We start from the raw sequence: 26,432 nt of genomic DNA on the forward strand, positions 1-26,432 counted from the left end.
GCCAGTTGCATAAGTTATGATACTTATACACAATAGATGCTACTGCAAAAATAATAAAGATAAACTTTTGTGTTAATACAAGCAAATTTCTATCATATGCTGTTACAAAACAGAAACACAGAACAGTGTTAAAAGTAACCTATTAGTGGAAAAGCAAGAGGTGTGTGTGTGTGTGTGTGTGTGTGTGAGAGAGAGAGAGAGAGAGAGAGAGAGAGAGAGAGAGAAGCACATTCCTATTGACTTTTTTGTGTATAACAGTGATCTGTGGAATGATAAACTTATTGTAGATAGAAGTTTCTATCCCACATGGTCCTGCAGTTCAGTCCCAAATAAACAACAGAGGCTTTTATTAATTATAAACTGTTTGACCTATTACTCAGACTTATTACTAACTCTTACAACTTAAATTAACCCATAATTCTTATCTATGTTTAGCCATGTGATTTGCTACCTTTTCTTAATAAGGCATTCTCATCTTTTTTCCTCTGCATCTGACTGGCGACAACAGCTCTGTCTTTCTTCTTCCCAGAATTCTTCTAGCCTGGTCACCCCACCTATACTTCTTGCCTGGCTACTGGCCAATCAGTGCTTTATTAAATCAATACTAGTGACAAATCTTTGCAGTGTACAAGAGTATTATCCCACAGCAACTCAGGATAGTTCTGCCAGGAGGGTGTCTGCAGAGATGGAACCCAACACACAGGACTGCATGAGAAAGTCTTTCCTTTCTGTATCACTGTGTGCTGTGTGTTGAATCATGAGAATAGATTAGTCAAAAATAAAGATAGGTTGACAGACAATGATCTTACTAATAAATGTTTGTTGATTTATTCTGCTTTAAGACAATGGAATATAATTCAGTGTCAAAAAGAGATGAGCTATCCAACTATGAAAAAACTATGGTGGCAGAACTTAAAAATGCATCACTAAGTAGAAAAAGGCTGCATAGTATATACCTCTCTATGACATTTTAGGAAAGGCAAAACTGGGAAGATAGTGGAAAGATGGGTGGTTACCAACTGTTGTGGACAGAGGAAGGATAGATAGGAACATGGATTCTTGGTGAAGCATTCTCTGACAGTATAATGAGACTGATAATTGCTGTGCAGTATTAGTTGAATATGTGTTATGTTCATTTATGCTGTGGAATATTTATTTAGTGTTACAAAGGTATTTTGCATTTGTTAAAAACATTGTGAAGCTCTGTTACTTTGCCTGTCTAAAACACCTGATTGGTCTAGTAAAGAGCTGAGAGGCCAATAGCTAGGTAAGAAGGATAGGCAGGACTGCCAGGCAGGGAGGAAAATAGGAGGAGAAATCTGGGAACAGAATATCGAGGAATAATAAAAGAAGGAGAAAGGACACTAGGAGCCAGCTACAGCAAGCCACAGAATAAGAAGTAAAGAAAGGTATATATAGAATAGAGAAAGATAAAGTCCCAGAGGCATAAGGTAGGTGGATAATTTAAGAAAAGCTGGCTAGAAACAATCCAAGCTAAGGCTGGGCTTTCATAAGAAAGAATAAGCTTCTGTGTATTTATTTGAGATCTGGGGGAGGAGCAAAGACAAAGAATAAAACAAAACACCAACTGCAGGTAATTATAAGCTTATCCGAACCCATAGGATGTACACCAGCACACAGGAACCTTCCATGGTGGTGAACAATGTGCCAGCTCATCATTTGTATAAATGTGCTACTCCGGGAAGAGACATTGATGGTGGAAATTGTTCTGCATAAGTGGAACTGGGGGGCCGCATCTCTGATGTACCTCCTGCTCAGTATTGCTCTGATTTTAAACTGCTCTAAAAGATAATACAGTAAATGATTATATTTGAGGTTAATGGTTATTAAAAAATACATAAGGCTGCTGCTATGTAGAAATCATCTTGGAGGTTGTTGCTGCACTACTATAAAACATTTAAGGGCAAATCAGAGTTTTCTGAAGATGTACATTGGGTGCATCACAGATTTTGTTAAAGGGTTCTGTGTTCTATGTCTTTGAATCATGGTGTGGCTACTCTCCATCCACAGCCTTGCAGTCTATATTAAGCTTGTTCTAGGCCCTAATTACATATCAAAGTGCTTGCTTCCCTCTGGTTCTTCTCAATTATATTAGTATATTTTGTAAAATCTGAACTCAAACATATAAACAAATGCTGTAGCTTGTTGTAATTAGCCCTGATGAATATTTTTGCAATTTTATTAGCTTTTATAATCATATTAACTTTGTCCAGCAATTAATAAATGTGACAGTTGGATCTGCTACTATATCACAGGTAAGCAGATATGTTCCATGAAGCAGCACAGCACCCCTGTTTAATTTCATGAGATTTTCTCTGTTTTTGGTCCGTCTTCCTATAGTAGAAATTCTCAGTATTGTGTAACTTGGAATATTCCTCTCTTCCAAGCTTTTCCAGTGTGAAAAACAGGGCCTTCTTGTAAGCATCACTAGTTACCCAACTTCAGTTTCTTGTTGAGCTCAGCTCTGACTGACTCCCACTAAGCCTCCCACCAAAGCAGGCAGGTGAACTGCACTGTAACTCTTATAGATGCCTCTGTCATGGAGAAGTAGCTGAGTGGGCTCTCATGTTAGCTGAGTTTGACTCATTGGGTGTATCACGCTCAGCACAGATTAGGCTTAGTGATAGCTCATGTGGTGTACCTGTTAGTTTGAGCTTTGGCAGTGGTGTGTGATTTGCAGTAATTCATCCTTCCCTGGATTTTAACCATGTGTATATGATGACTTATTGTGGATTCCAGTGGTTCACACCTGCATCTTTTTACAACTGTAATTTTAGATGGTAATTTCTTCAAATAATTGTTACTTGTGTTTGTACTTTGAAAACCACTATCTCATTTTATTTATTAACTTAACCTAATTTATTACTCATTCTAATTATAAAAATAGCACAAAATTGAAATAGTTCATATAAACATCAAAAAGTCTATCATAGCCTGGCAGTGATGGTGCACACCTTTAATCCCCACTATCTCACTTTATTTATTAACTTAACCTAATTTATTACTTATTGTAATTATAAAAATAGCACAAAATTGAAATAGTTCATATAAACATCAAAAAGTCTGCCATAGCCTGGCAGTGATAATGCACACCTCTAATCCCAAGGCAAAGGCAGGTGGATCTGAGAAGTCAAGGCCAGCCTGGTCTACAGGGTGAATTTCAGGACAGCCAAGGCTACACACAGAAACCCTGTCTCAAAAAACAAACAATAAAGTCTGCCATAATCCTTATCTGACTTCCTGAGACAGTTTATAATGTGTGATAGATTTATGTTAGGGTATATCATTGTGCTGTGATGTGAGTGGTTTATTTTCACTCCCGACTTCAGTGCCCCTACCTTTGTTAGTTGTCTGTAATAGCTACTATCATATACATGGCCTATTGTTGACTCAAGTGTCATTTTGTGGTATATGGCTATAAATGGTATGGTAGCGATTAGAAATATAACATTTAGCTGGGTGGCGGTGGCTCACTCCTTTAATCCGAGCACTTGGGAGGCAGAGGCAGGCAGATCTCTATAGTGAGAAAGAGGCTGCTTGTTTGTCATGGCTGCCCAGAACCAAAATAATCACACAAAAACTGTATTAATTAAATCACTGCTTGGCCCATTAGCTCTAGTTTTTTATTGGCTAACATCTTAATTTAACCTATTTCTATTAATCTGTGCATCGCCACATGGCAGTGGCTTACCAGTAAAGTTTTGGCATGTCTGACTCTGGTGGTGGCTCCATAGCAGCTCTCTGACTCTGCCTTCTTCCTCCCAGCATTTCATTTAGTTTTTCCCACCTACCCAAGTTCTTCCCTATCAACAGGCCAAGGCAGCTTCTTTACTCATTAACCAATAAGAGCAACCCATAGACAGAAGGACCTCCCACACCAGATCTCTATGAGTTCAAGGCCAGTCTGCTCTACAAGAACTAGTTCCAGAAAAGCCAGGGTTATTACACAGAGAACCCCTGTCTCGACCCCTCCCCCCCCAAAAAAAAGATAAAGAAAAAAGAAAAGAAAGAAAAACTGACATTGTTAAAGTGCCCACATTATCTTAAGTAATCCTGAGAATCAAGTCCCAATAATAAAGAAAAAATTCTAAAATTCATATGATACCATAAAAAACTTAAGTAACCACCACCATTTTTTAGCAAAAGAGTAAGAACAAGCATTTTGCTCTTAGTTTGCAAATGTAGAGTGTACTCCTCAAAACAGATAGAAAGGCCAGTGGAGCAGACCAGAACGCCCAGCGACAAACCTGTCTATTTCAGCAAAGATACCAGCATGGTGTGATAGGGAAAGGATGGTCCCTTCAATAACCGGTGCTGGAAAACTGTATATCTCCTTATGATAATGAAATTAGACCTCAACCTAACACCATACACAAAATCAACTCAAAGTGAATTTAAAACTTACATGCTAGACCTAGAATAAGACAGGGAGGAAAGCCCTTGGCCTTGACAGTAATTTACTGAATAGACACTGAAAGCATAGTTAAGTATGTGGTCAGCCAATATACATGGGGAGGGGAGCGGAGGGGAGAGCCAGGATAAACTGCCTGGTGAAGCCCCTTTATTAAGGCAGCCAGCTGGAGTTCCTGGTAGAATTCTCTGCAGAGCAGTGTCCACCAGGTGAGTATTTCAAGTCAAAGAGTTATAGCTGAAGGCAGCAGCATCCGCTGTATGGACGTGTGAAAGAAACTGACTGGGAAGTTGGGCTGCCCGCTGGAGGTCCCTCCTGAAACTCTCTCCATTGATGATCTTGTCATGGCTGAACTTCCAGCTTCTCTTTCCCACTGTAGGCACATTAGGACCATGGAGTAGACAGTTGTCACTCCTCTTGGAAGTCATTCTCCTTCAGAGGGGTGATGCTGTCCCTCTTGGACTGCTTGCTGTTTTCTCTCTGACAGAGTTAGGTTATGGGTAGCAAATCCCCTAACAGGGGTTTGAGCTGATCCCATTTGGAGAGCCAGCTTCACAGTGAGCTCAAGCAGCAGGTGACAATTTACCAATATATTTTTAATATTCTGTTATAGTAACAGAAAGCAGACTAAGAATGCGACTTTTGCTATGTTAATGTGCATTCCTTAGATAAGCAATTTGCCAAAGAGTTTTTATCGTGAGAGTATCTTACATTTCGTCCAGTGCTTTCTCTTCTCTTAGGGAAATGATTGTTGTTTCCGTTCTTCATTCTGCTAATATATTTTAGCTCCTGATTTGCATGTGTTGGCCATCCACAAATCACAGAACTAAATCCCAGTTGATCATATTGATGGTCGTGTTTATGTGATGAATGTGTTGAGGTCTTTACATCCATGTTCAGCACCATTATCAACCTATAATTTTCTGTTCTTGTACTGTCTTTGTAGCATTAGTACTAGGGTAATGCTGGTGGCATTGCCAAATGGGTTGCAGGTTTACTCTTAAGTTTTTGGAAAGAGTTTAGAAAGATTAGCACACTTATTATTTTCTTGTGCTATGATCAAATGTCTAACGGAAAACAACCTAAGGGAGGAGATGCTTATCCCGTCTTAGTTTCAGAAGAACACAGCCTGTCATGATGGGGAAGGCACGTAGCGGAGTGAGGCAGCTTGTCACTGTGGCTGCAGCGTGGAAACAAGGGAAGTCAAACACCGGTGCCCACCCCCAGTGACTCATTTCCTCTAAGCACTGGCCTCTTCCATTCCCCACAGCTGCCAGCTGGAGACCAAGTGTTCCAACACCGCAGCCTATGGAAGACAGTTCGCTTTCAAACAGCAGCATTTGATAAAGCTCAGCAGAGAAGTCATTTGGTCTTGGATGCTTTCTTTATAGGAAACTTTGCTACTCATTCTATCTCTGTCCTCTTTATTGGATACAGATTCTTCATGATTTGATGATGGTTACTATCTACATATGTAGATGCTATAGCTACTATCTACCTATAACATCTCTTCTAAGGGACTTCAGTAACAGGAACATATCAGGGAAAAGGAAACTAATAATTTGAATGTGTGTTTTGTGATTGGACTAGAATTTAAGCAAATCAAGGTGCCATTGGGATTTATTTTTAAAAAGCAAATGAAGCAAATATCACTATAGCATGCTGTCCAGTCACCCAGGGCTCGGGGGTCATGAGTGCTCTGCTCTATGCCCTAAGTGTACCTACCCAGATAAGAAAGAGCCCACCCCATACTCGGAAGGTAGTACTGGGACCCAGAGTGCACAGCCCTCACCACATCTGTCCAGCTTCTCTTGTTGCCTGCCTCTCCTTAGTGTTTTGATCCTTAAGTCATTAGCACTTTCCAGGCAAGAAATGTGTCTGCAGTAAAAGCTGCCAAGGCTGCTCTGACCTTGGTAGCATTAGACATCTTGTCTGCTTCTTCCCTTCAGCCACGGAACTGCTGGGTCTTAACCATGATCTTATTCTACACAATCAAAATCTGTCCCTTGAGGGTCCTGTATCCTCCCACCCTATGGTGAGCACTGACACAAAAAATAATGATAACACATTTAATATTTACCAAGTACTTGGCATTATTAGCACTTTAGGAGACTCCCATGGTTTTTTTTTTCTTATTAGCCCTATTTTATAGATCAACCAGGACATAGAAAGTCACATAGTACTAAAGAAGATAGGCTAGTAAGGGCAATATTCAGAGAAGACACATAACTGTGTGTAACAGAAGTGTAAGGACACCTCAGTAAAGTGTTCTAAACAAAGTGCATGACGAGCCCACTGAATACCTGGAGTTATGGGAGTGATCCTGATGGGTTTGGTCATAGAGATAAAAGTTAAAGCCGCGGAAGCTGACCTCTGGTGTGTCACTGATACAGCTCTTAGGATCTCATCCGTCCTGTCAACAGATACTGGGTGACCGTGTGTGTGAAGGGCACGGTCTGAGATCCACAGTACAAGGCAAGCACTGAAGTGCACCCAGTATTGCTGTGCCAGCATTCCACCTCTTCTCGCTGTGGATTTCACTCTGGAAGACTTAATGCTTCAATATGTTTTAATAATATGACAAGTTCCTAACCCACAAATTAGTTGAATTCTAAAAGTTCTATGTAAGCAGCTTATTTAAATTCAACGCATTTTCCATAGAAATTGTGTTATAAATTGTAGTTCAGTTTTCAGAATAATTCATAGATCTCATTTAATCTAAAATGTATCTGAATTATTGCATATTAATAAAAGCATATTGATTAGCAGTGAAACAAAGAGAGATGCAATAACTTCATGTTTCTTAAGGAGAATAGAGAATATATATGATACATGTTTTTCCAAGTGGGCTTGACTCAGCCATAATAATAAAAAGGAGAACAAAAAGAAAGCTCAAGCTATGCGGTCATTTTTCTGAGGACTAAGGAAGTGGATGCTAAGATTTTCTATTTTCCCGGACTTTCTGCCAGTCCATCAGTACTGTTGTCACAGACTGATGAACGCAAAGGCAAGACTGGACATAGGTGTGAGCCTGATTGTGGGGACACCTTTTGTAGCATAGGAGTGGCTATTCTAGAATATGATCTTAAATCCATTTGGAAATGTGATAGAAAATGTATAGTTTTCCTCAATTATAAACATGAAGATTGTTGCAAGAATTAAAGTAGAAAAATAATACCTAGCAGAACAATGCGTATAAATGTCACTATAAACAGTGCTGTTCACCTCCAGACCAGCCAGGCAACAATAGCCCACGGTTACAGCATCACCAGTGTCGCTGAACTGCACTGGGTTATATTCCGTTGGGCCTCCCAGTCTTACTACTGAACATAAGGAACATTTAGTCCATTGTTTGTCTTAGTAATGAACTCACTGTCCACCCGACCAGTGCACAGGGGAGGAGGAGATTTCTTTCGTGTTCTGAGATCCCCATCCCAGTAACCGCAGGTCTTCATCTTGTGACTGTAGCCATTTGCTGGTTTCTGGGTCTTGCCCTCCCCCACCGCCCAGCCCGGCCCATGACAGGGTCTCACCTTGTAGCCAAGGCTGGTCCTGTTGAGTTGGTGACTATCACATTCCATTAGACGATTATGTGATCTTTCTTACATCAGGATAGATTTCCATTTACTAATGATAAATACTACTTGATGTTTAGCTAAATTAAACAGATTAATGAAGGGTATTAGTAATTTCATGGATTGATAAATATAATTTCTGAGAAATTAAGATTAATGCACCAGTAAATGTACTCTATTTTCATTAATCTGTTTGTATTTAAAATCCGTCATCTATCCTGTGAACTAGGAACAATAGCCAGCAGTGCAGCCCTTGACTCTTTTATGGCCTATAATAAATGACCAAATCCTTGATTTCTATGAAAACTTTTGAGTCTAGAAATCAATTTCTAAAAACTTGTTTTTAGTCTGGAAATAACAGAATATATTTACTACATTTTAAATCCAAAGCAGAGTTTGGGCTAAGATTTACAAGTGTTGTAATTTTAAAATCTCTACATCCTAGTAATTGCTATTCCTTTTTTAAGTTGAAACTAGTGTTTTTCATACAATATATTCTGATCGCATTTCCCCTCCCCCAACTCCTCCCAGGTCCTCCCTATTTTCCCAACCACATGCCCTTCTTTCTCCCTCTCTGTAGAAACAGGCTAATGAAACAAGCCAGAATTTAAAAAATAAAAATAAAAAGCACAAGAAACATACATGCACAGAGACAAGAACTTATAAAAACACAAAACTGTGAACCATAATATATAGGCATAAGACAAAAACGATAAGAGCCATAAGACAAAAAAGGCCCAAACAAAGCGAAGTGAGACAAAAGAGCTACAAAAATAGCAGTGAGCTCATTCTGTGACGGCCTCTGCTGCTGGGATTAACCTGGGATTAAAAGTGAGTGCCACCACTCCCTGACCTCTGGGATTAAAGGTGTGTGCTACCACTGCCTGGCCTGTGTGGCTGCTTTGCATTCTGATTTTCAGGCAAGCTTTATTTATTAAATACAAAATATTTATGAAGTATTACTATAGTAGATTTTTAGTGCCGGGCCTGGAACCCCTCTTGTTGAGTGGTTCCTTAGTCCAGTTTGAGAGCAGTTGGTTACTACCATAGAATGTGGGTGGTACCCGCTTTTATCCCAGTTCTCAGGTGATGGAGGCAAGCAGATCTCTGCGTTTCAGGATCACCTGATCCAGAAAGCAAGTTTGAGGCCATCCAGAGCTAAGTGTGTGTGGGGGCATAGGGGGCAGGTAGGACTGGCTTTTTAAAACTGTGATTTTCTTATAGTATATTTTATGATCTATTTAATTTGGCTAAAACAAAATGTATCCTTCTCTTCCTTACTTTTGTACAAGATGTATGAACTCATAATTCACATTCATTTATTCCAGACTTTGCTAATGTTTCTTGTGGTATTTTGTTCAAATTTTCATTTATAAAGAAACTAGATATTGCTTTACAAAGAAGTATAGAATATGTTAACAAAATACTTCCAACTCTTTCACCTCAAACAAAACTTAGATCTTCAGGTCTTCCAAGTGAGGGTTTTTTTTTTTTGTTTGTTTGTTTGTTTTGTTTTTTGTTTTTTCAAGACAGGGTTTCTCTGCAGCTTTGGAGCCTGTCCTGGAACTTGGTCTGTAGACCAGGCTGGTCTTGAACTCAAAGAGATCTGCTTGCCTCTGCCTCCTGAGTGCTGGGATTAAAGGCGTGCACCACCACCACCCGGCAAGTTGTTGTGATTTCAACATTGATGTTTTTCCTTTTTAACAGAGTCCCATGTACTTCTTCGGGGACTCAAAAATCTCTTGCAACTTGGAAAAAAAAAATTAAGTGCTTCTTAGAAACATACTGTACGCAGGTGTTTTATGCAGTAATGAAAAAGAAATAAACGATGTGAAGTGCTGGACATTTCTTAGATATATATGTTTGATATGGGCATCTATCAATAAACCTGTTTAACATTTTATTGTAAATCTTCCCAAATGTGTAGTTTAAACTGCCCATTGTGTTTGTTGCTTTCCAAACTTTACAGCTGTTAAGTGACTTGCTCGCGTGTGTGTGCGTGCGTGCGTGTGTGTGCGTGCGTGCGTGCGTGCGTGCGTGTGTGTGTGTGTGTGTGTGTGTATGTAATGAGGTTTGCATGGGCCTCACATATTTTAGGCAGGTATTCTCTGACTATTCTCCCAACTATTTTTAGAACCTGAAATTTTTGTTTGAATATAATATTTTGAGATTTTTATTAGTAGTAAATGAGAAAGCTTGTATTGGAAATTTGCTATAAACTGATGCATTTTTTCTTGAATTGTGATATTCTTGATATGCAGTTTCAGAGTTAAATTTTATTACATGCTTACTGCTTTTAAAAATATGAATGAGTTCAAATGTTTCTTTTTTTCTTTCCTTTTCAGTTAAGAGAAGAACACCAGTATGTTACTAACTGGCCACAGAGCATTTTCACTGATAGAGGAAGCACATTGCTTGGGATTTTTCTATTTCTTCCTATATGATGTTTGAGGTCCTTCAGCTTTTGCAGCCCAAGAGCTACACCATGTTATACCAGGCATTTCAGAATAGCCAAGCTTTGTGGCACATTTTTTTTTCTGCCCTGAGATGACCTCAGATTATTTGTGGGGACCCATGACTGTGTGAGACCTAACAGTTTCACCTGGTACAGTGAACTCACCGGTGGTCTTATGAATTCTGGAAGCATATCTATCTGCAAGGCCTTTTTAATTGTTTTTTAAAATGTTTTACCTGCTAAGATCCGCCAAGATCATCTTCAAAGCTCTCATAAATGTGTGTAGAATATGTCAAATTATGGAGTCATCAACTTTCCAAGCAGGAATGCTTCATGTAATCACTATAGGAAAATAATAGCTTATGAAAGTTGTTAATAAATGTTAATTTTCAGCTTGATATTTGTAATGATTCCTCATAATAAATTTGTAGATACTAATTTAAAATTGTTAAACAGATCATGCTTATGCTTGGAAATAAGAAAAATACTTCCATTAAAATGTCTGCTATCTTTCTTTACCCAGTGTCTTGGGATAAGTTAATCACTCAGCCTCTCTCATTTGTAAAAAGTTACTTTAAAGATGAGATGTAATATATGAAAGACAGTTAAACATTGTCTGGTCCTTGGCTGCATCCTAATGAATAGATGCTGCATCTGAGGAACTTTTGTCAAATTCTACTGTAAGTCATATGTAAAGTGGTTTTCAGTCTAAAGAGTTCCTATTTTGGTCCTTAAAATTGAGATTCATTTTATATATTAATTTTATATATATTTAATACATTCAGAATGTATCAAAATTTAGAAGTTCAAATCTAGTATCTGTAGTTGACTTTTCAATAGGCTTGACTTTCATACATTATACACTGATGTTTCTAAGCCTCCTTTTATATGCAGAATGGAATCTTTTATAGTTAAAATTATCAGCAGGCTGCACGGCTTGCTGCCCCTGTGATAAAAGGCCAAGAGTCAGTGAGACCTTAAAGATCTTATCCTGCCTTTCTGTCTATTTCATAACCATTTCTCCAAGCCGAGAGCTCCTCTCAGACATCAGAAGCCTGGAGCTTGCTTATTTACAAGGGACAGCGGTCTCAGCTGTGTCCACCTCCCTCACCCAATCTCCCGTTGCAACCCCAGCTCGCCTCCACCCAGCTCTCATGTGTTGACTGGATGGGAGTACAGGTGCTTATCTCTATCGTGCTGTCCGTCCTTCTCCTGACCTTCACCACCCTGGAGCCAGGGTCTCACACAGAGCTCATCCGTGAAGAGTGAACCTCAACTGACTGAGCAAGCCAGGGAGCAGGCCAGTAAGCAGCATTCCACCAAAGTCTCCGCTTCAGTTCCTGCATCAAGTTCCTGCCCTGACTTCCCTTCCTGTAAGCTGTAAGATAGAAAAAAAAAAAAAAAAAAAAAAAAAAAACACTTCTTCTTCGAATCACTTTTCTTCATGGTCTTCATCACAGAAATGTTGTAATAGGAGCGGTGGGCTGTGTACCGCCCAGCTCCCGCACAGCTAGCTTATGCCCCAAAATAATTACACGGAAACTGTATTCTTTTAAACACTGCCTGGCCCATTAGTTCCAGCCTCTTATTGGCTAGCTCTTACATATTGATCTAACCCATTTCTAATAATCTGTGTAGCCCATGAGGTGGCTTACCAGGGAAGATCTTAACCTGCGGCTGTGTCGGGTGGGAGAATCATGGCGACTGCCTGACTTGGCTTCTTTCTCCCAGCATTCTGTTCTGTTTACTCCGCCTACCTAATTTTCTGCCTATCAGGCCAAGCAGTTTTCTTTATCAGTTAACCAATGAAAGCAACAGATAAGATACAATACCCACCTCCATCACAGAAATACCTCTGGAGTTCTGAAGCACTGAAATTTGAAGATTTAAGATGACCCCAGTGCCTGCCCTGGCCTGTGAGGGTGGATAAAGAAAGGAGTGGTGGTCCAGGGAAAGATGCATGAGTCTGCCCTCGTTCTTCAGGGCCACCGTGCCTCTTGCCACAGGGATCTGTCAGTGGTCTTGTTCACCTACAGGGTAACTAAGACTGCGTGAAGCAGGATCTGTTGTAATAAAGCTGGCAGTTCTTCAGCCAGATTCATTGTAGAAAACGGTTTCATTGCGGCAGGCAGATACATATGTGTGATACAGTTTACCTTCAGTCATCGCTTGTGGGACTCTCTGCCCTCCCACAAGTCCCTTTCCTCTTTCCAGATGTTCATCTTTACTACTTTACAATCTAGATTCTGCAGGTGAGTGAAAACTTTGCGTGTGTGCTGAGTTGGCACATTATGGGCGCGGCAGGCATGCGTGCTGAGTAGGCACAAGTATGGGTGTCTCCCTTCTCGTCCTGGCTCTTGGCCATTCAGTTCTCTCTGGTGCGAACCAGAGTCTGCTTCTGAAGCAGTCCTCCAGGGTCACTTTTAGATGTACAAGCAAAAGTGTAGGAAGATGTGGGGGACGGACAGATGACAGGGATGGTAGCAGATGGCTCAGACTGCTGGGCATATCGCTTTTCTCTCCCTTCGCAACCTGCTCGGAGCTTCTGCACACAGACAGAAAAGACCCATCGCCATTCTCTTTTCCAGTTTTGCACCTTTTGCTTTTCTTCTTCTACTTTGTTTTATTATTTTTTAATAGCCCTGAAATAGTACAGAGAATGGGTGCAGCCCAGTCTTTCCTTACTTTGTACTGAGGAATGTGTGTGTAGTTCCTAGCCTTTTGCCATTATAAACAGTATTGCAATGAGTAACGTTTTCATATATCTTTCCAAATAAGTGAGAATATATAGATAAAATATCCAGAATTGTACTTGCAATTTTGACAACTTTTTCTAAACTGTTGCCTATAAAAGTTGCTGAGTTTAGCTCCTGCAGCGGGCACTAAATTGCCATTTTTGTGCAGGCACTTGGCATTTCATCCTATATGCTTTTGTCCTTCTTTTCTCTGCATTATCTGTTCACGTCCTTGGAATATTTTTCTGTTTACTGTTGGTCTTTTCTTAATGATTCATGGGAGCTCTTTTATATATTTAAGAATGACTGCATTAATAATACATATGCATACAAGTATTCATTACAGCATTAGCTGCAGTTGCAAAGTACTGAAAATGACTTAAATAGCCAAGCCTCATAACTCTCCTGAATGCACAGGGGAGTGTTCTGGAAGTTACATGTGTAATATACCACCATACTGAATTATAATGCTCATATGAAAACACAGCTTTTAAATTACGCCATCTGTATCAAACATGTATACATTTCCCTTGCCATTATTCCCCAGACACACAGCACAAATATATATGTCTGATGGATAAGAGTGGTATGAAACACTGGCTTCTGGATTTGAATGGCTATTGAATTCATGAACCCATAGCAGCTATAATTGCCTTCCTAAGACATGCGCAAGATTAGACCCTTCAACATTCCATCATGAATGGTGAGGGACACATGAGTCCCCACACCTAGCTGAAGAGCTACTGTCAATTAATAGTTGCTAGGGGAGGCCAAGTAATTTTTTTTGTGTGTGTGGTGGTGGAGTTACTAGTAAGCTGCCTATTATAGCACGAGTTCTTGTAAAGGGAGGCTGCTTGTTCATTTTCCGGCCATCCAGACCCAAATAATAACACAGAAACTATATTAATTATAACACTGCTGGGCCATTAGCTTAGGCATATTCCTGGCTAGGTCTTACATCTTAAATTAGCCCATATCTATTAATCTATGTATCACCACAAGGCTGTGACCTACAGTAAGATTCCAGTGTCTTTTTCCTTTGGCAACTATATGGCGACTCCTTGACCCTGCCTTCTTTCTCCCTGCATGCAGTTCAGTTTTCTCCACCTATCTCTAGTCTGCCCTGCCATAGACCAAAGCAGCTTCTTTACTAACCAATGCTAATAAAACATATTCATATCACGCAGAGGGGAATCCCACATCAAGTTCTAATTGGTCTTAAAAATTAAAAACTTGGAGCCAAATGTTGGGTAAATGTTGAAAGATAAGAGAGACAAAGGAGCAAGCCATGGTCAACTCTTACTTTGCTAACTCCTCATCCGAAAAAAGGACCAAGCTCCTGTCTCCTCCCACCTTATTTTCCTCTCTCCGCCCAGCCATAATCACTTCCTGTCTGTACAGACCTCCAGTCCTCTATGGTTAACTGGTGGATAGCTCTGCCCTTTGATCTTCAGGCAAGCTATTATATTATGTTATGTTATAGCATAAACAAAATATCAACACAACCTGTGCTTCAGTTAAAAAAAAAAAAAAAAAAAAAAAAACCCTAACCCATATTCATGCCAGAAACCTTAACTAAACTCTGGGTCACACATGCACCACACAAAGGACATGACTGTAGGAGGGGATGAGTTGGGGAAAGGCGCTAAGCAGGAATAGGGGTGAGTAAGAGAGGGCGATGGGAAGTAAGTATGATGAAAATACATTGTAAACATACACTGGCTTGTTAGAAAATCAATTATAAATTTCCTTAAGGATCTTTTCTGATTAGAGTTAATGGCACTGGAACTGTAGCTCAATGGCAGAGCACTTTGCCTAGCAAAACAAAACCATGAAATCCTTTGGGAAAATACCTTAAGACTAACAATAACGTCTATGTTCTGAAAATGGTGCATAAAGCAATAAAAACATCAGATCTTTCCCACAAAACATGTTCTGATTATTGTTTTGTAGAACTTTATCCAACATTAAAGGACTTAGTTGAATCTCTGTCAGTGGGGTGTGGCTTGGTATCAGTCACACACACACACACCATGGAAGGGAAGGTGTGTGCCTGATAATTTCATGAAATTTATGAAGTTTACCATCTCTAGTATTCCTTCCTCTTTTGAGTCAGAATTTAAAAAGATGACAGGCAGGCTGCAGGACCAGGGACACAGAACATTGTTTGGCTGTCGTAGATTTTTGTCTCCCTAAGAGAGAACTTCTTTGGTGACCAATCTGCTAAATGTATTATTGCACTTTATCTCTTCCTCGGGTCTCAAAGTTATGCCTCAATTTGTAAAACTAAATTTTAATAGCATACCTGACACATGTTCTTTAATTGACTTAAGTTTTCTTTTAGTATTATTTTAACTCAGTTTATTGGTGTTGTGTGTTTTAAATGTGTTTTCAGTTGAAAGAAAATTTATCAGTTTTCACCTCCTTTTCCTTCTTTCCTCACTCCCACTACATTCCTGTTGTAGGAGTCCCCTCTGTATGCTGTGAATATGTTTTATTACCATTGGTTAATAAGGAAGCTGCTTTGGCCTATGGCGGGGCAGAACATAGCAAGGCAGGAAATCCAAGTAGAAATAGAGGAAGAAAGAAGGGGAAGTCAGGCAGACACCATGTAGCTGCCTAAGAAGCAAGAGATAACAAACCATGAGCCTCATGGTAAAATATAAAATAATTGAAATGAGTTCATTTAAGATGTGAGAGCCTGAACTAATAGGCCAAAGAGTATATAATATTAAGTCTCAGAGTGGTTATTTCATAAGTAATTTCAGGAACAGGCAGGTAAAGAAAACCCGGTCCAAGGGAACCAGCGGGACGGAGAATATTTGTAGCTACGCCTTCCCTTGAACCTGTCCCATGTCGCTCCACTCAAATTGGTAACCTTTTTGTCTTTTATTATTGCTACATATATATATATATACACACATATATACATTCATGTATGCATGTCTATGCATGTCTGTATGTACACATATACTCATATAATGTATATACATATATACATACATGTACATACATACACATGTGTGCACGTGCATGTATGTATGTGTCTGCACAAGTATATATGAATACAACCTGCTAAGTACATTTTGTTGTTTGTGTGTATTCAGTTTCAAGACTGACCACTCTGCATTGAACATCCAGTAAGGGGCTCCTCCCTGGGAGAAGTTAATTCTCCTCCCCATAGTTATTGGTTACTTGGTTTTTTGCCTATAGGTTGAACCCTGTGAAATTTCTCATACACATGTCCACTGATATTGCCACTGTTCCAATCTTGTTAATGCAGCCATTTCTAGAAGAAACCATTTCACAGGGGACTTTCAGGTTGTGGTGGTTTCAATAAGAATGGCTCCCAGACTCACATGTTTGAGCACTTGGTCCCCAGGTGGTTGACCTGTTTGGAAAGAGTTAGGAGATGCGGCCTTGTTGGAAAAGATGTTTGCCTTGGTCCTGGTGTTTTGTCACAGCAGTTGAGAAATAACTAAGCCACTGGTGTTAAGGCTTTCACAACCTTTCACCCCCTCTTTCACCGGGTTCCTGAGCCATAGATGCAGCAGCTGTGATGTTGATGTCACCGTTAGAGCTGGGCTCACCATGAAATGCTGCTCTCTGCACTGTGTCCAGCCGTGGTCTGCATTTGCAGTGAAGAGAGGCTTATTTGATGAGGGATGGTAGCAACATGTATCCAGGAAAGGTGGCTTGTGCACAAGTCATGGGTCTGGAACTACACTTGCGGGTTTGACTGCTAACTCTTAAAGCGGCAAGTTTTATTTTTATCTTCACATTAAAACACAACAGAGGGGAGGAAAATGTTAGCATACTTACACAGGAGCTTTCTTTTCATCAAAATGTCAAAACATACTCAAACTGGATATTGAAATTTTTTTACGGTAGGGAGAATGACATGCGAAATTTCATATTTTCTGCATCAGAAACTTCTGCATGAATATACACTTATCAGTGTGTGTGTGTGTGTGTGTGTGTGTGTGTGTGTATCTGTCTGGTATATGTGTCTATATATAGTCTATTAAGTGTTAGTAATAAGCTATTTCAGGTGATGGGATTTTCTGATAGTTGCCTGTATTCTGCAGTTAGTGTTTGGTGACTACTATCTTAACTGATATAAGGGATGTTTTCTACATCCTTAAAGTCTGGTAAAGGGTAGCAGGTTTTCATTTTTAATTGTTTTAGAGATAGCAGTTATTTTGCTTTTAGCATTTACTAGCTGAGATGTGCAGGTCTACAAATGAACAGTTATAGATACATAAAAGTTCAGTGACAGGGACTGGGACCAAAAGGTCTGCATTTCCTCCTGGAGCTTGTTTGCTGATGGTTTTACCTCAAGTTAATGAATTAACTTCTTGTAGGCCGCCGTGCCTTTATTTATAAACTAAGGTAATGGTGCTCCATAGAGCTGTGGCATTTGAGGGGGTAGGAAAGGCCTGAGTGTAAGAGCTGAAGCTTTGCACCATGCCAGGGTGTAGGAATGGCAAGGACTTTCTGAAAAGACACAGTGACGATCCCAAGAATTGGCAAATGGGCTTAAATGAAATTAAACACTTTATTATAGCAAAGAAGACAACCACCAGAGTGAGGGGACAGCTTGCAGATGGGAAAATAAATAAATGCCAACTAGGTCTAAATAGGGAACTAATTTCTAAACTATATAAAGAGCTGAAAAGATTAATTCCCTAAATACGTCTAATCAATAAGTAGGTTAATGAACTTAACAGTTCTCCAAAGAAGAACTACAGGAACCACTAAATATTTGAAAAGTATTTAATATCTTTAACTGACAGAGAAATGAAATTCAGACTCTTTATCTTCCATCTCACCCAAGTCAGAACAGCTGTTGTCAAGAACACATGACAGAAATGCTGGCTGGATGTGGCGAAAGGAGAAACCTTGCATGCTACTAATGCGAGAGTAAAGTGGTGTGGCCAGGTGGATTTGGTCAGAGAACTTAAAACGAGTACTACTGCATGAGGGCCTGGCACTCCTGGGGTGTACCTCAAGTCAGCACACAGAGACACTCGCACGTTTGTGTGTACTGCCTCACTATTAACAACAGCAAATAAATGGAACCTGCCTAGTTATCAATCCCTAAATGAACTGACAGAGGAATGTCCCCATAAACAAAGGGTTGTTCAGCTATAAAGGCAGATAAAACACTATTTACAGGAAAAAGAACACAACTAGAGATTGTATTAGGCAAAATAAGATACTCAGATACCATATTTTCTCTGTCTCGTGTGTGTGTGTGTGTGTGTGTGTGTGTGTGTAAAATAAAAATAGAAAAGGAGCCATGAGAGTGAAGGAAGATACCTTAAGGAAGGGGAATTAGGTGGAGCTGGAGGGAGGTAGACTGTGTAAGAAGAAAGCTGAAGTGAAAACCTATTTGGGGAAATAGGGGACCAGCCAGGGGAGGCAGGAAGAAAGGGAGAATAGTGAGTGTGATGAATAAGAACAAAGGGCTGGGTGTGGCCCAGTTGGTAGTGAGGAGGTAGAAGCCAGAGGAACTCAAGTTCAAAGTTATTCTTGGCTGCACAGTGACTTTGAGGCCAGCTTGGGATACATGAGATACCGTCTCAAAAAACAAGGCCAGTGTGATAGGTCAGCTGGGAAAAGCACTTGCCTGATACCTAGGATCCACATGATGAAAAAGCATGATGGCGTATCTGTATGTATGTGAAAATGCTGTAATGCAATCCAATACTTTGTATGCTAACTTACAGAGGTAAAACTTACCTCAGTGCCTGGCATGTAGTAGACATATAAATATTAGTTTTGTATTCTCTTTTAAAATCTAGTCATATTGGGACTCTGCCTTTTTTAGACTTATCATAAGATAATTGTGTGTAACACAATGTTATGAAATGAAGAGTAAATATATTATAAACAAAATGTTGATGTTAAATCAGACATTGCTTGTCCATAAACTCTCCAGCCTGGTTATATTGGCTTCTTTGCCCTTCATATGTTACTGACATGTCTAGACAGACTAGTGAGTTCTGTAGAATGGTTACATAAGTAGTTTCTAGATGACTCTTTGGATTTATTTCTTCTGTATCTATTTTAATGTATTTATGAACTAAAAACACAGCAAGCATATGGATGGAATCTTTTAGGACTAGGTAAAAGTGACTCCTAAAGAAAGGTCAACTTGGGGCTGGAGAGATGGCTCAGAGGGTAAGAGCACTGGCTGCTCTTCCAGAGGTCCCAAGTTCAATTCCCAGCAACCACGTGGTGGCTCACAACCATCTGTAATGTAATGAGACCTGGTGCCTTCTTTGCCAGCAGTACACTGTATGCTTAATAAATAAGTACATCTTTTTTTAAAAAAAAGAAAGAAAAGAAAGGTCAACTTAATCAAGAATGTCAATTCGAATATTATAAAGTATGGCAAAATTGATATTGAATTGGGTTGGGACTTTAAAAAATAAAAGAGAAAAGAACAAGCAAATTGACTGTAGGTTTTGGACTCTGTGCTCTGAAGTCTCATGTGCCCTGGGTCCCCATAACCTTTCTGGCTTCCAGCCTAACCTGACAAGCTCCAGGTTCAGGGAGAGACTTTGCCTTAAAGGAATAAGGTCCCCAATACCCTCCTCTGGCCTCTACTGTCACATGCAAACACACACACACTGCATTTACATACAGACAGATAAAAAGTAAAAAAAAAGTTCATTAATTACTCTGCCTGTCTTTCCATCCATACATATGCAAGTAGCTGTGACTTGTATTTTCAAATTATTTGAAATTACTATATTATATGAGATTATATTATTATTAAATTACTATATGAAATTATATTATTAAATTATTATATGAAATTTGTAGACAAAAATAGGAACAAAAAGCTAGTTTTTGTGTCATAGATATACCTATAGCAAATATGCTTTAGTGGTGTTTCTGGGAGCTGCAGACCTTCCACTCTTCCTCCTGTGCCAAACTTATTGACATACACTTAAAAGCTTATAAGCCACACATGTTCTGTTTTGTATTTTAGATGATTTTCCCCTTTATTTAGCTGTTGTTATTAAAAGAATATGCTTGTATCTTAGTATTAAATAATGGCTATATGAAGACATAAGTATTCTGATTCTCAGACATTTTAGTAAGTAATGTACAGGCATAGTTTTTAGTAGCCCATTGTATTTTTATGCATCTTGGGTCTTTGGAAGTGGCTTAGTAGGTAAAATGCCTGTGATATAAGCATGAGGACCTGAGTTCGGATCCCCAGTACTCAAGTAAGAAGCCAATTGTGGTAGCATACACCTGCAAACCCAGTTCTGAGAAGACAGATCCATGGAGTCCTTTGGTCAGTTAGCCTTGCCAAATAAAGGCGCTCCAGATGAAATGAGAGACAAAATAAAGAGACGGACAAAAGGTGGTGTATAGTGGTGGAAAAAGACAACTGATAGCGAATTATGACCTCCACAGGCATCATGGTTCATGATTTTTCTGGTTCTGTGCATTTACTCAGGACCTCCCTGGTTCATCAAGGAGGATTTGCCTGTAGCTTTTCTCCATATTTCTCTTTCCTTCCATTCCCTGAGGTAGGGAACCAGCTGGGTCACAGAATCCAACCTAGTGTGCTATGGGAACAGAGTGCAGCCCTGTGTACAATGGGAGGAGAGAGGCAGCAAGGTCTTGGGTCTCTTACATACTTAATAAGGCTGTGAATTAACTCCCTAGGGCAGTCACAACAGCTGTTGAATCCTGTAATACATACACTGTGAGTTTGGGGACGCAGACGCTTCATTAGTATCTTTATTATTAGTGTCCTGGAGGACTAATTGCTTGCTCTCTTTACGTAGAATCTAGATTTGTTCTATAAAAATTAATTTTGCATACAATGCTAGAAAGTATTTAAAATTTGCAGCAGTTTCGGAACTGCCTTCTTCACCATATAACTCTAAGTAAAATTTATTCTTCTTGCTGATAATTTAATAATTTTATAAAGTGGTGTACAATAATCAAAAGAGAAGATAGAACCTGTCATGGTGTAGTGTATGCTCATGTCAAATGTTCATTTGATCTTACAGGACAGACTATTCGAGAGAAAAGAATTGTAGAAACAGCAAACAGAAAGGAGCTAGACTATGAAGCAGGAGACATCCCAACAGAATGGGAAGGTAAGTGTTCACTTCTAATAGGGTGTTCTGAAAGGCAAAACATTTAATGATCTATAAAATTAGAGTACATAGAATTACTTCTCCATGGAAACACTTTACAACTTTGTTTCTGGACCATTGCATTTATTTGAAATTTGTAAAGGTAACAATTTTAATAAAGGAGTGCATGTCCGGCACCAAGAGTTGTAAGGAGGCTCCATTGGGACTTGGCGGTGAGGCAGGCAGACCAAGCTCCTATCATGTAAGACACAGGAGTGTGCTCATGCCTGGCTCTTGCACCTCCACAGCCCCCGACTAGAGTTCTTTTTCCAGCATTCACTAACTTCCAAACTTGGGAAAGTAGCATATTTTAGGTCTTCATTTTCTCCTGTATAATTTGTAGAGAACACTTATATTAGATGCTGTTTGGAAGTATTTATATAACTCACAAGGAACCTGTGAAGTGACTTCCTCTTAAATTAAGGATAGATGTTTGACCCCTATCTGAAGACAGAAGTTGGTGTGGAGAGCTACATAAAACAGCTCTTGCCTGTGATCTTAGCACTTAGGAGCTGAAATGGGAGAATTGCTTCAACCTCAAGGTCAGCTTGGGTGACATAGTAAATTTCAGGCCAGTCTGGGCTATAGTATGAGACCTTGCCTCAAAACCAACACACACACACACACACACACACACACACACACACACACACACGATCAGGAGGACCTTAGATGCCACAGAAAAAGCTGTGTGCAGCTGCCGGTGCGCCTGTAACTCCAGTGCTGTCTGGAGTGGAGATGAGAGGATCCCTGGCGTGTGCTGCCTCGTGCGTGGCTCCAGATTCAATGCGAAACTCTTTCTCAAGAGATTAAAGCAGAGAGTAATAGAATACTCAGTGTCCTCCCCAGGCCTGTAGGAGTAAGAGCACACATGTTGGCGCATGTGCACACATGTGCACAAACACTAAAAGTAGAATACTTAACTGAAATACCAATATCTGTCTTCTACTTTGCTTTACACTTGCCAAGTGTTACCTGTGGTTGTTTGCTACAGTCATATCATGTTTGATCATAACAGCAACCGTCTAATTCAGACACTGTTTATTCATGGTTAACCTAGAACATCTAAGATCCAATAAGTTTAGTGCAATTGCAGCTCCATACACTTAGAGCCCTCACTTCCTGGTGGTCACGGCATGATAGCCATGATAGCTTCCATGTGGCAGCCATGAGCTGTATGTTCCGCTTATGGCAGCCTGTGCCTGGAAATACCATTTCAGAGACGGCCATTTCTGCTCCCTGACTGTGAGAGGACAGCTCCATGGGTGGATAACAGAGCTTGTTTTCTTCTACAGTGAAGTCTCTCCGTTGGCAGCTTGTAGAAGGAGCAGTTGAGCTTTATTTTCCCAGATTGTCAACATTTGCAAATCTCGAGTAGTAATGCTGTGCCTTCTTATGAGCCTAGTTCGTCATTTCCCAATAATAGTATAGAATTAAAGTGTTTATAGGAATAAATTAGGTTATAAATAAACAAATAGGTAATGGCTAATTTTTCAGCCTTTGAGACTTTCAGAGAATTGGAATGAAGTTTTAATGCTTTTTACGACTCTGTCCTGATCTAGTAATTCAGCATACGATCCCCACGGGGCATATTCTTAAAAATTATGAATCAGCCAAATACTGAAACACAAACACTTTTACAGTGGCACACATCAATTAAGTGAAAAAAAAAAATAAGTACTTTGTACCATGCAAATATATACAGCACAATGTACAGGGAAGTGAGGGAGCTGTACATTGAAGTCATTGATACCAGCACCAAAGGAACCTGCTTTCAATCCAGGTGAATAAAAGTTGACATTTTTAATTGTTAACATTAAAAGTACCCATACCTACCAGTTGCCTGCTGTTGTACAATAAGGATTAAATAGTGTGGCTCTCATTCGTTTATCTAGGAAGCTGTTGACTTCCTGGAGCAGACATTCAGGAGTGGGAGCAGACACTTGGATTAAGCACTAAACTACATATATGGTAATGACCATAGAAAATGAAACAGGCCAGGGACAAATAGAGTACTCTGAAAGCTTTTACAATTTTAATTAGTATTCAGAGGGACCTTTCTGAGAAGGTACCTTTTTTTTTTTCTTTGCATAAAGACTGAAGAAAGATCTGTCCCTGCTCTAACCAGAGAGGGGCATTAGTAAAGCAAGTACAGTGGCCCTGAGGCAAAGGCCTTCCCTGGTGATTAAGGAATATCAAGGAAGCTAATTTGACTGGCATAAAGGTGAGAGAAAGCTATGGGAGATAAGTTTAGACTGTTAGGAGAATGCCTGATCTGGTAGGCAGCTTTGTGGGCTACCGTAAGGACCCAAGCCTTTGCTTCCAGGGAAACTGGAAGCCTCTGAGAAGTTGGAGGAGCAGTTGTGTGCTGAGTTATAGTTAAAAGGATCTATCTGGCTACTGAGTTATAAGAACTGAGGGCAATGACATCAGAGCATGGAGACAGAACGTTTTCTAATACTAAGGCAAAGAATAATAATTGTGACTTGGAGCAGGTTAGCATCAGGAATAGAAGGAAGTAGATATGTTCTGGAACAACACAAAAGTGGAGCTAATGGGATTGTTGACAGACCAGACACGATTGTGAATAAGCATGCTGAGCCTTCTAGTCTCAGCTGGAGCAAATGCAGTGCTGTTAACTGTAACAGGAACAGCAGACTAGGAGGGAGGTAAAACCAGTGTTGGAAATGGTAATTAGAGGGGCCCGTTTAGCGTCCGATTAGAAATGGTGAATTGCGAGTCAAGAATTCAGTGGAGCTGGGCAGTGTGGCGTACTTCTTTAGTCCCAGCACTCGGGAGGAGAGGCGGGCAGGCAGATCTCTGAGATCCAGAACAGCCGAGAAGACACAGAGAAACCCTGTGTCCAAGAAGAAAAAAAGAATTCAGTGGAAATATCTGGGTTGGGAGTAAAAATGTGGAGTTTCCAGCAAACAAATGCCACCTGAAAGGCTGGATGAGGTCACAGAGACAGGGAGTGCAAACAGGAAGTGTGGGACAGGCTGGAGCCTGTGCTCCTCGGGTTTAGAACAGTGGAGACAAGAAAATTAGGAGAAAAAGGAAAAACTTCCCACTCTGGAAGCCAGTCATCAGGAAGGAAACTGAAGAACATGTCACCCATTAACCATTTACTTTAAGATCAGACAGACCAGCACTGATCTCGACAAAACAGTTCAGTAGACTAGCGGAACCTGAGAGAAAAGAGAGACTTTGGGGAAGTAAGCAGAGATGGTGCATAGCTTAGCTGGGTGCTCTAGCAAGGATCCTGTGAGACTGTGATGAAGGTGCCAGCCTTCTTCCCATCTGGATGTCTATTGGCAGCATCAGTTCCTTGCACTTTTAAGATGAAGCTTCAAGTTTTTGCTTCATATTTAAGAAGCCACCCTGAATCCTAAAGGTCACCAGATTAATTCTTATATCTGTCAGATATACTTAAAGTTCATTTACCAGAGAACAGCTCATTTCACAATATGTCTTTTGAAGAATTTCTCAAACTTGAAGAAAGTGTACCTTTATTTATTTATCTATTTATTTGTATGAGGTGTCAACACTCAGAACTGGTGAAGATCACTTTTTTCTTTCTTTTCTAATTATTAGACTTTATCAGTCTCTTCCTTAAGTAAAATAAACATCTCTTCCAAATTTACAGATTTTGAGTGCAAACCGGTAACATCTTTATATTCTTTATACTTTTGATTTTATTCACCTAGTAACCTGGTGGTAGGATATCTAATTTACCATACATGGTTAGCAGTGTTTCTAGAAGGATCCTAATGCCTGTAGCGATTTGGAGAAAGTATGCCTCATGGAGCATTCTTCTCCCTGCCTTTTTTTGTCTCTACATGATTAATGGGAGCCTTAATTGCATGCTCACCTTTATACTCAATGTAGTTTGTATGTGCCAACGGGAATATTAAAGTTCATGCATAGTGATGAGAATGCAGATGAGCAGATAAAAGACCACTAGGATCTTAGGGCCTTAACTGTCCAGTCCTTTTGCTAAATTCTCTTTCAACAATGGTAGCATAAAGACAACTGGTACAGAAATCACCTTATAGATATTTTACTAATAGTAAGAACGTTTTATGATTCATAATTGGATAGAGGTATTGTTTAGATTGTTTTGAGATTTAAAACTCATGCTTCAGTAGTACTGCTTTTTCCCATCCCCTCCTCTTCTGCCTTTTGCCCGCTCTCACCGGGATAGGTCTGTGTGACCTGTGGTAGCTGAGAAAGTGGGTCTGATTGTCAGAGGGAGTGATCACATGGAGCGTGTCCAGCTGTGGTCTTTACTTGTTATGGATTCATAACAAATAGTAGTGCCACCGGCCATCATCTAAAGAGGTTTCAGGTATCTGGTTTGTGAAGAATCGTAAATATACAACTTTATTGCAGTAGTTAATGTTTATGTATCCATTTAAAAGCAAAGATCATGAAATGATCATTTAAAATGAAGCCTAGGGAAGCCAGTGGTCCTTTTCAGAGAATGATGTGCTGTGACAGTGACTGGCTGGCACCCAACACTCGGCATCTGGGCTCTGTTACATTCTCAAACTTATAAATGGGTATTTTAAACTTAAAACCAATAAACATCAGAAATCACATGTTTCAACACAATATGATATATAGATACTGAAATTTTTAATTTTATATAATTTTTATGTCATAAAACGTTCCTTCAATTTTTATAAACTAATATTTAAAGATGTATAACAAGAGATAGTACTCCCATGTCTTCACCCTTATTAAAACCTTTTAAAATAAGTAGGGGTGCGACTTGGTGGTGCAGAGTGCTTGCCTGCCATGCACAAGGCCCTTGGGTTCAGTCCTCAAGTACTGAAAAAGACGGGAGAATTTTTTGTAATGCTCTGTGTTTATTAAAACATCTTTTTCCAATCTTGGAAGAAATCTGAAAATGCTGCTCTGTGGACTTCCCGGTAAAGCAGTTATTTTGCGGTGTTTTCTCCTGATCATAGTGTGCATTATGCTATTACACTTCATCACAGTCTCTTCCCACTGGTATGTGTTTATAGACTCTAGAATATACAGTAATCATTAGTAGATATA

General features: G+C 39.7%; 1 protein-coding gene across 1 annotated transcript in view; it reads left to right on the forward strand.

Annotated features, from left to right (window-relative positions):
- Ndufaf2 (NADH:ubiquinone oxidoreductase complex assembly factor 2) overlaps positions 1-26,432 on the forward strand; it is a 101,165-nt gene that overhangs the window by 43,730 nt on the left and 31,003 nt on the right. The window contains exon 2 of the mRNA XM_050160474.1: positions 21,240-21,329. Within this exon, the coding sequence (XP_050016431.1) occupies positions 21,240-21,329 (90 nt within the window). The remainder of the gene's footprint in view (positions 1-21,239; positions 21,330-26,432) is intronic.

This window comes from Alexandromys fortis, unplaced genomic scaffold, assembly GCF_014885135.2.
Source record: "Alexandromys fortis isolate MF-2015 unplaced genomic scaffold, M_Fortis_MF-2015_v1.1 scaffold_76, whole genome shotgun sequence".
Taxonomy (NCBI): Eukaryota; Metazoa; Chordata; class Mammalia; order Rodentia; family Cricetidae; genus Alexandromys; species Alexandromys fortis.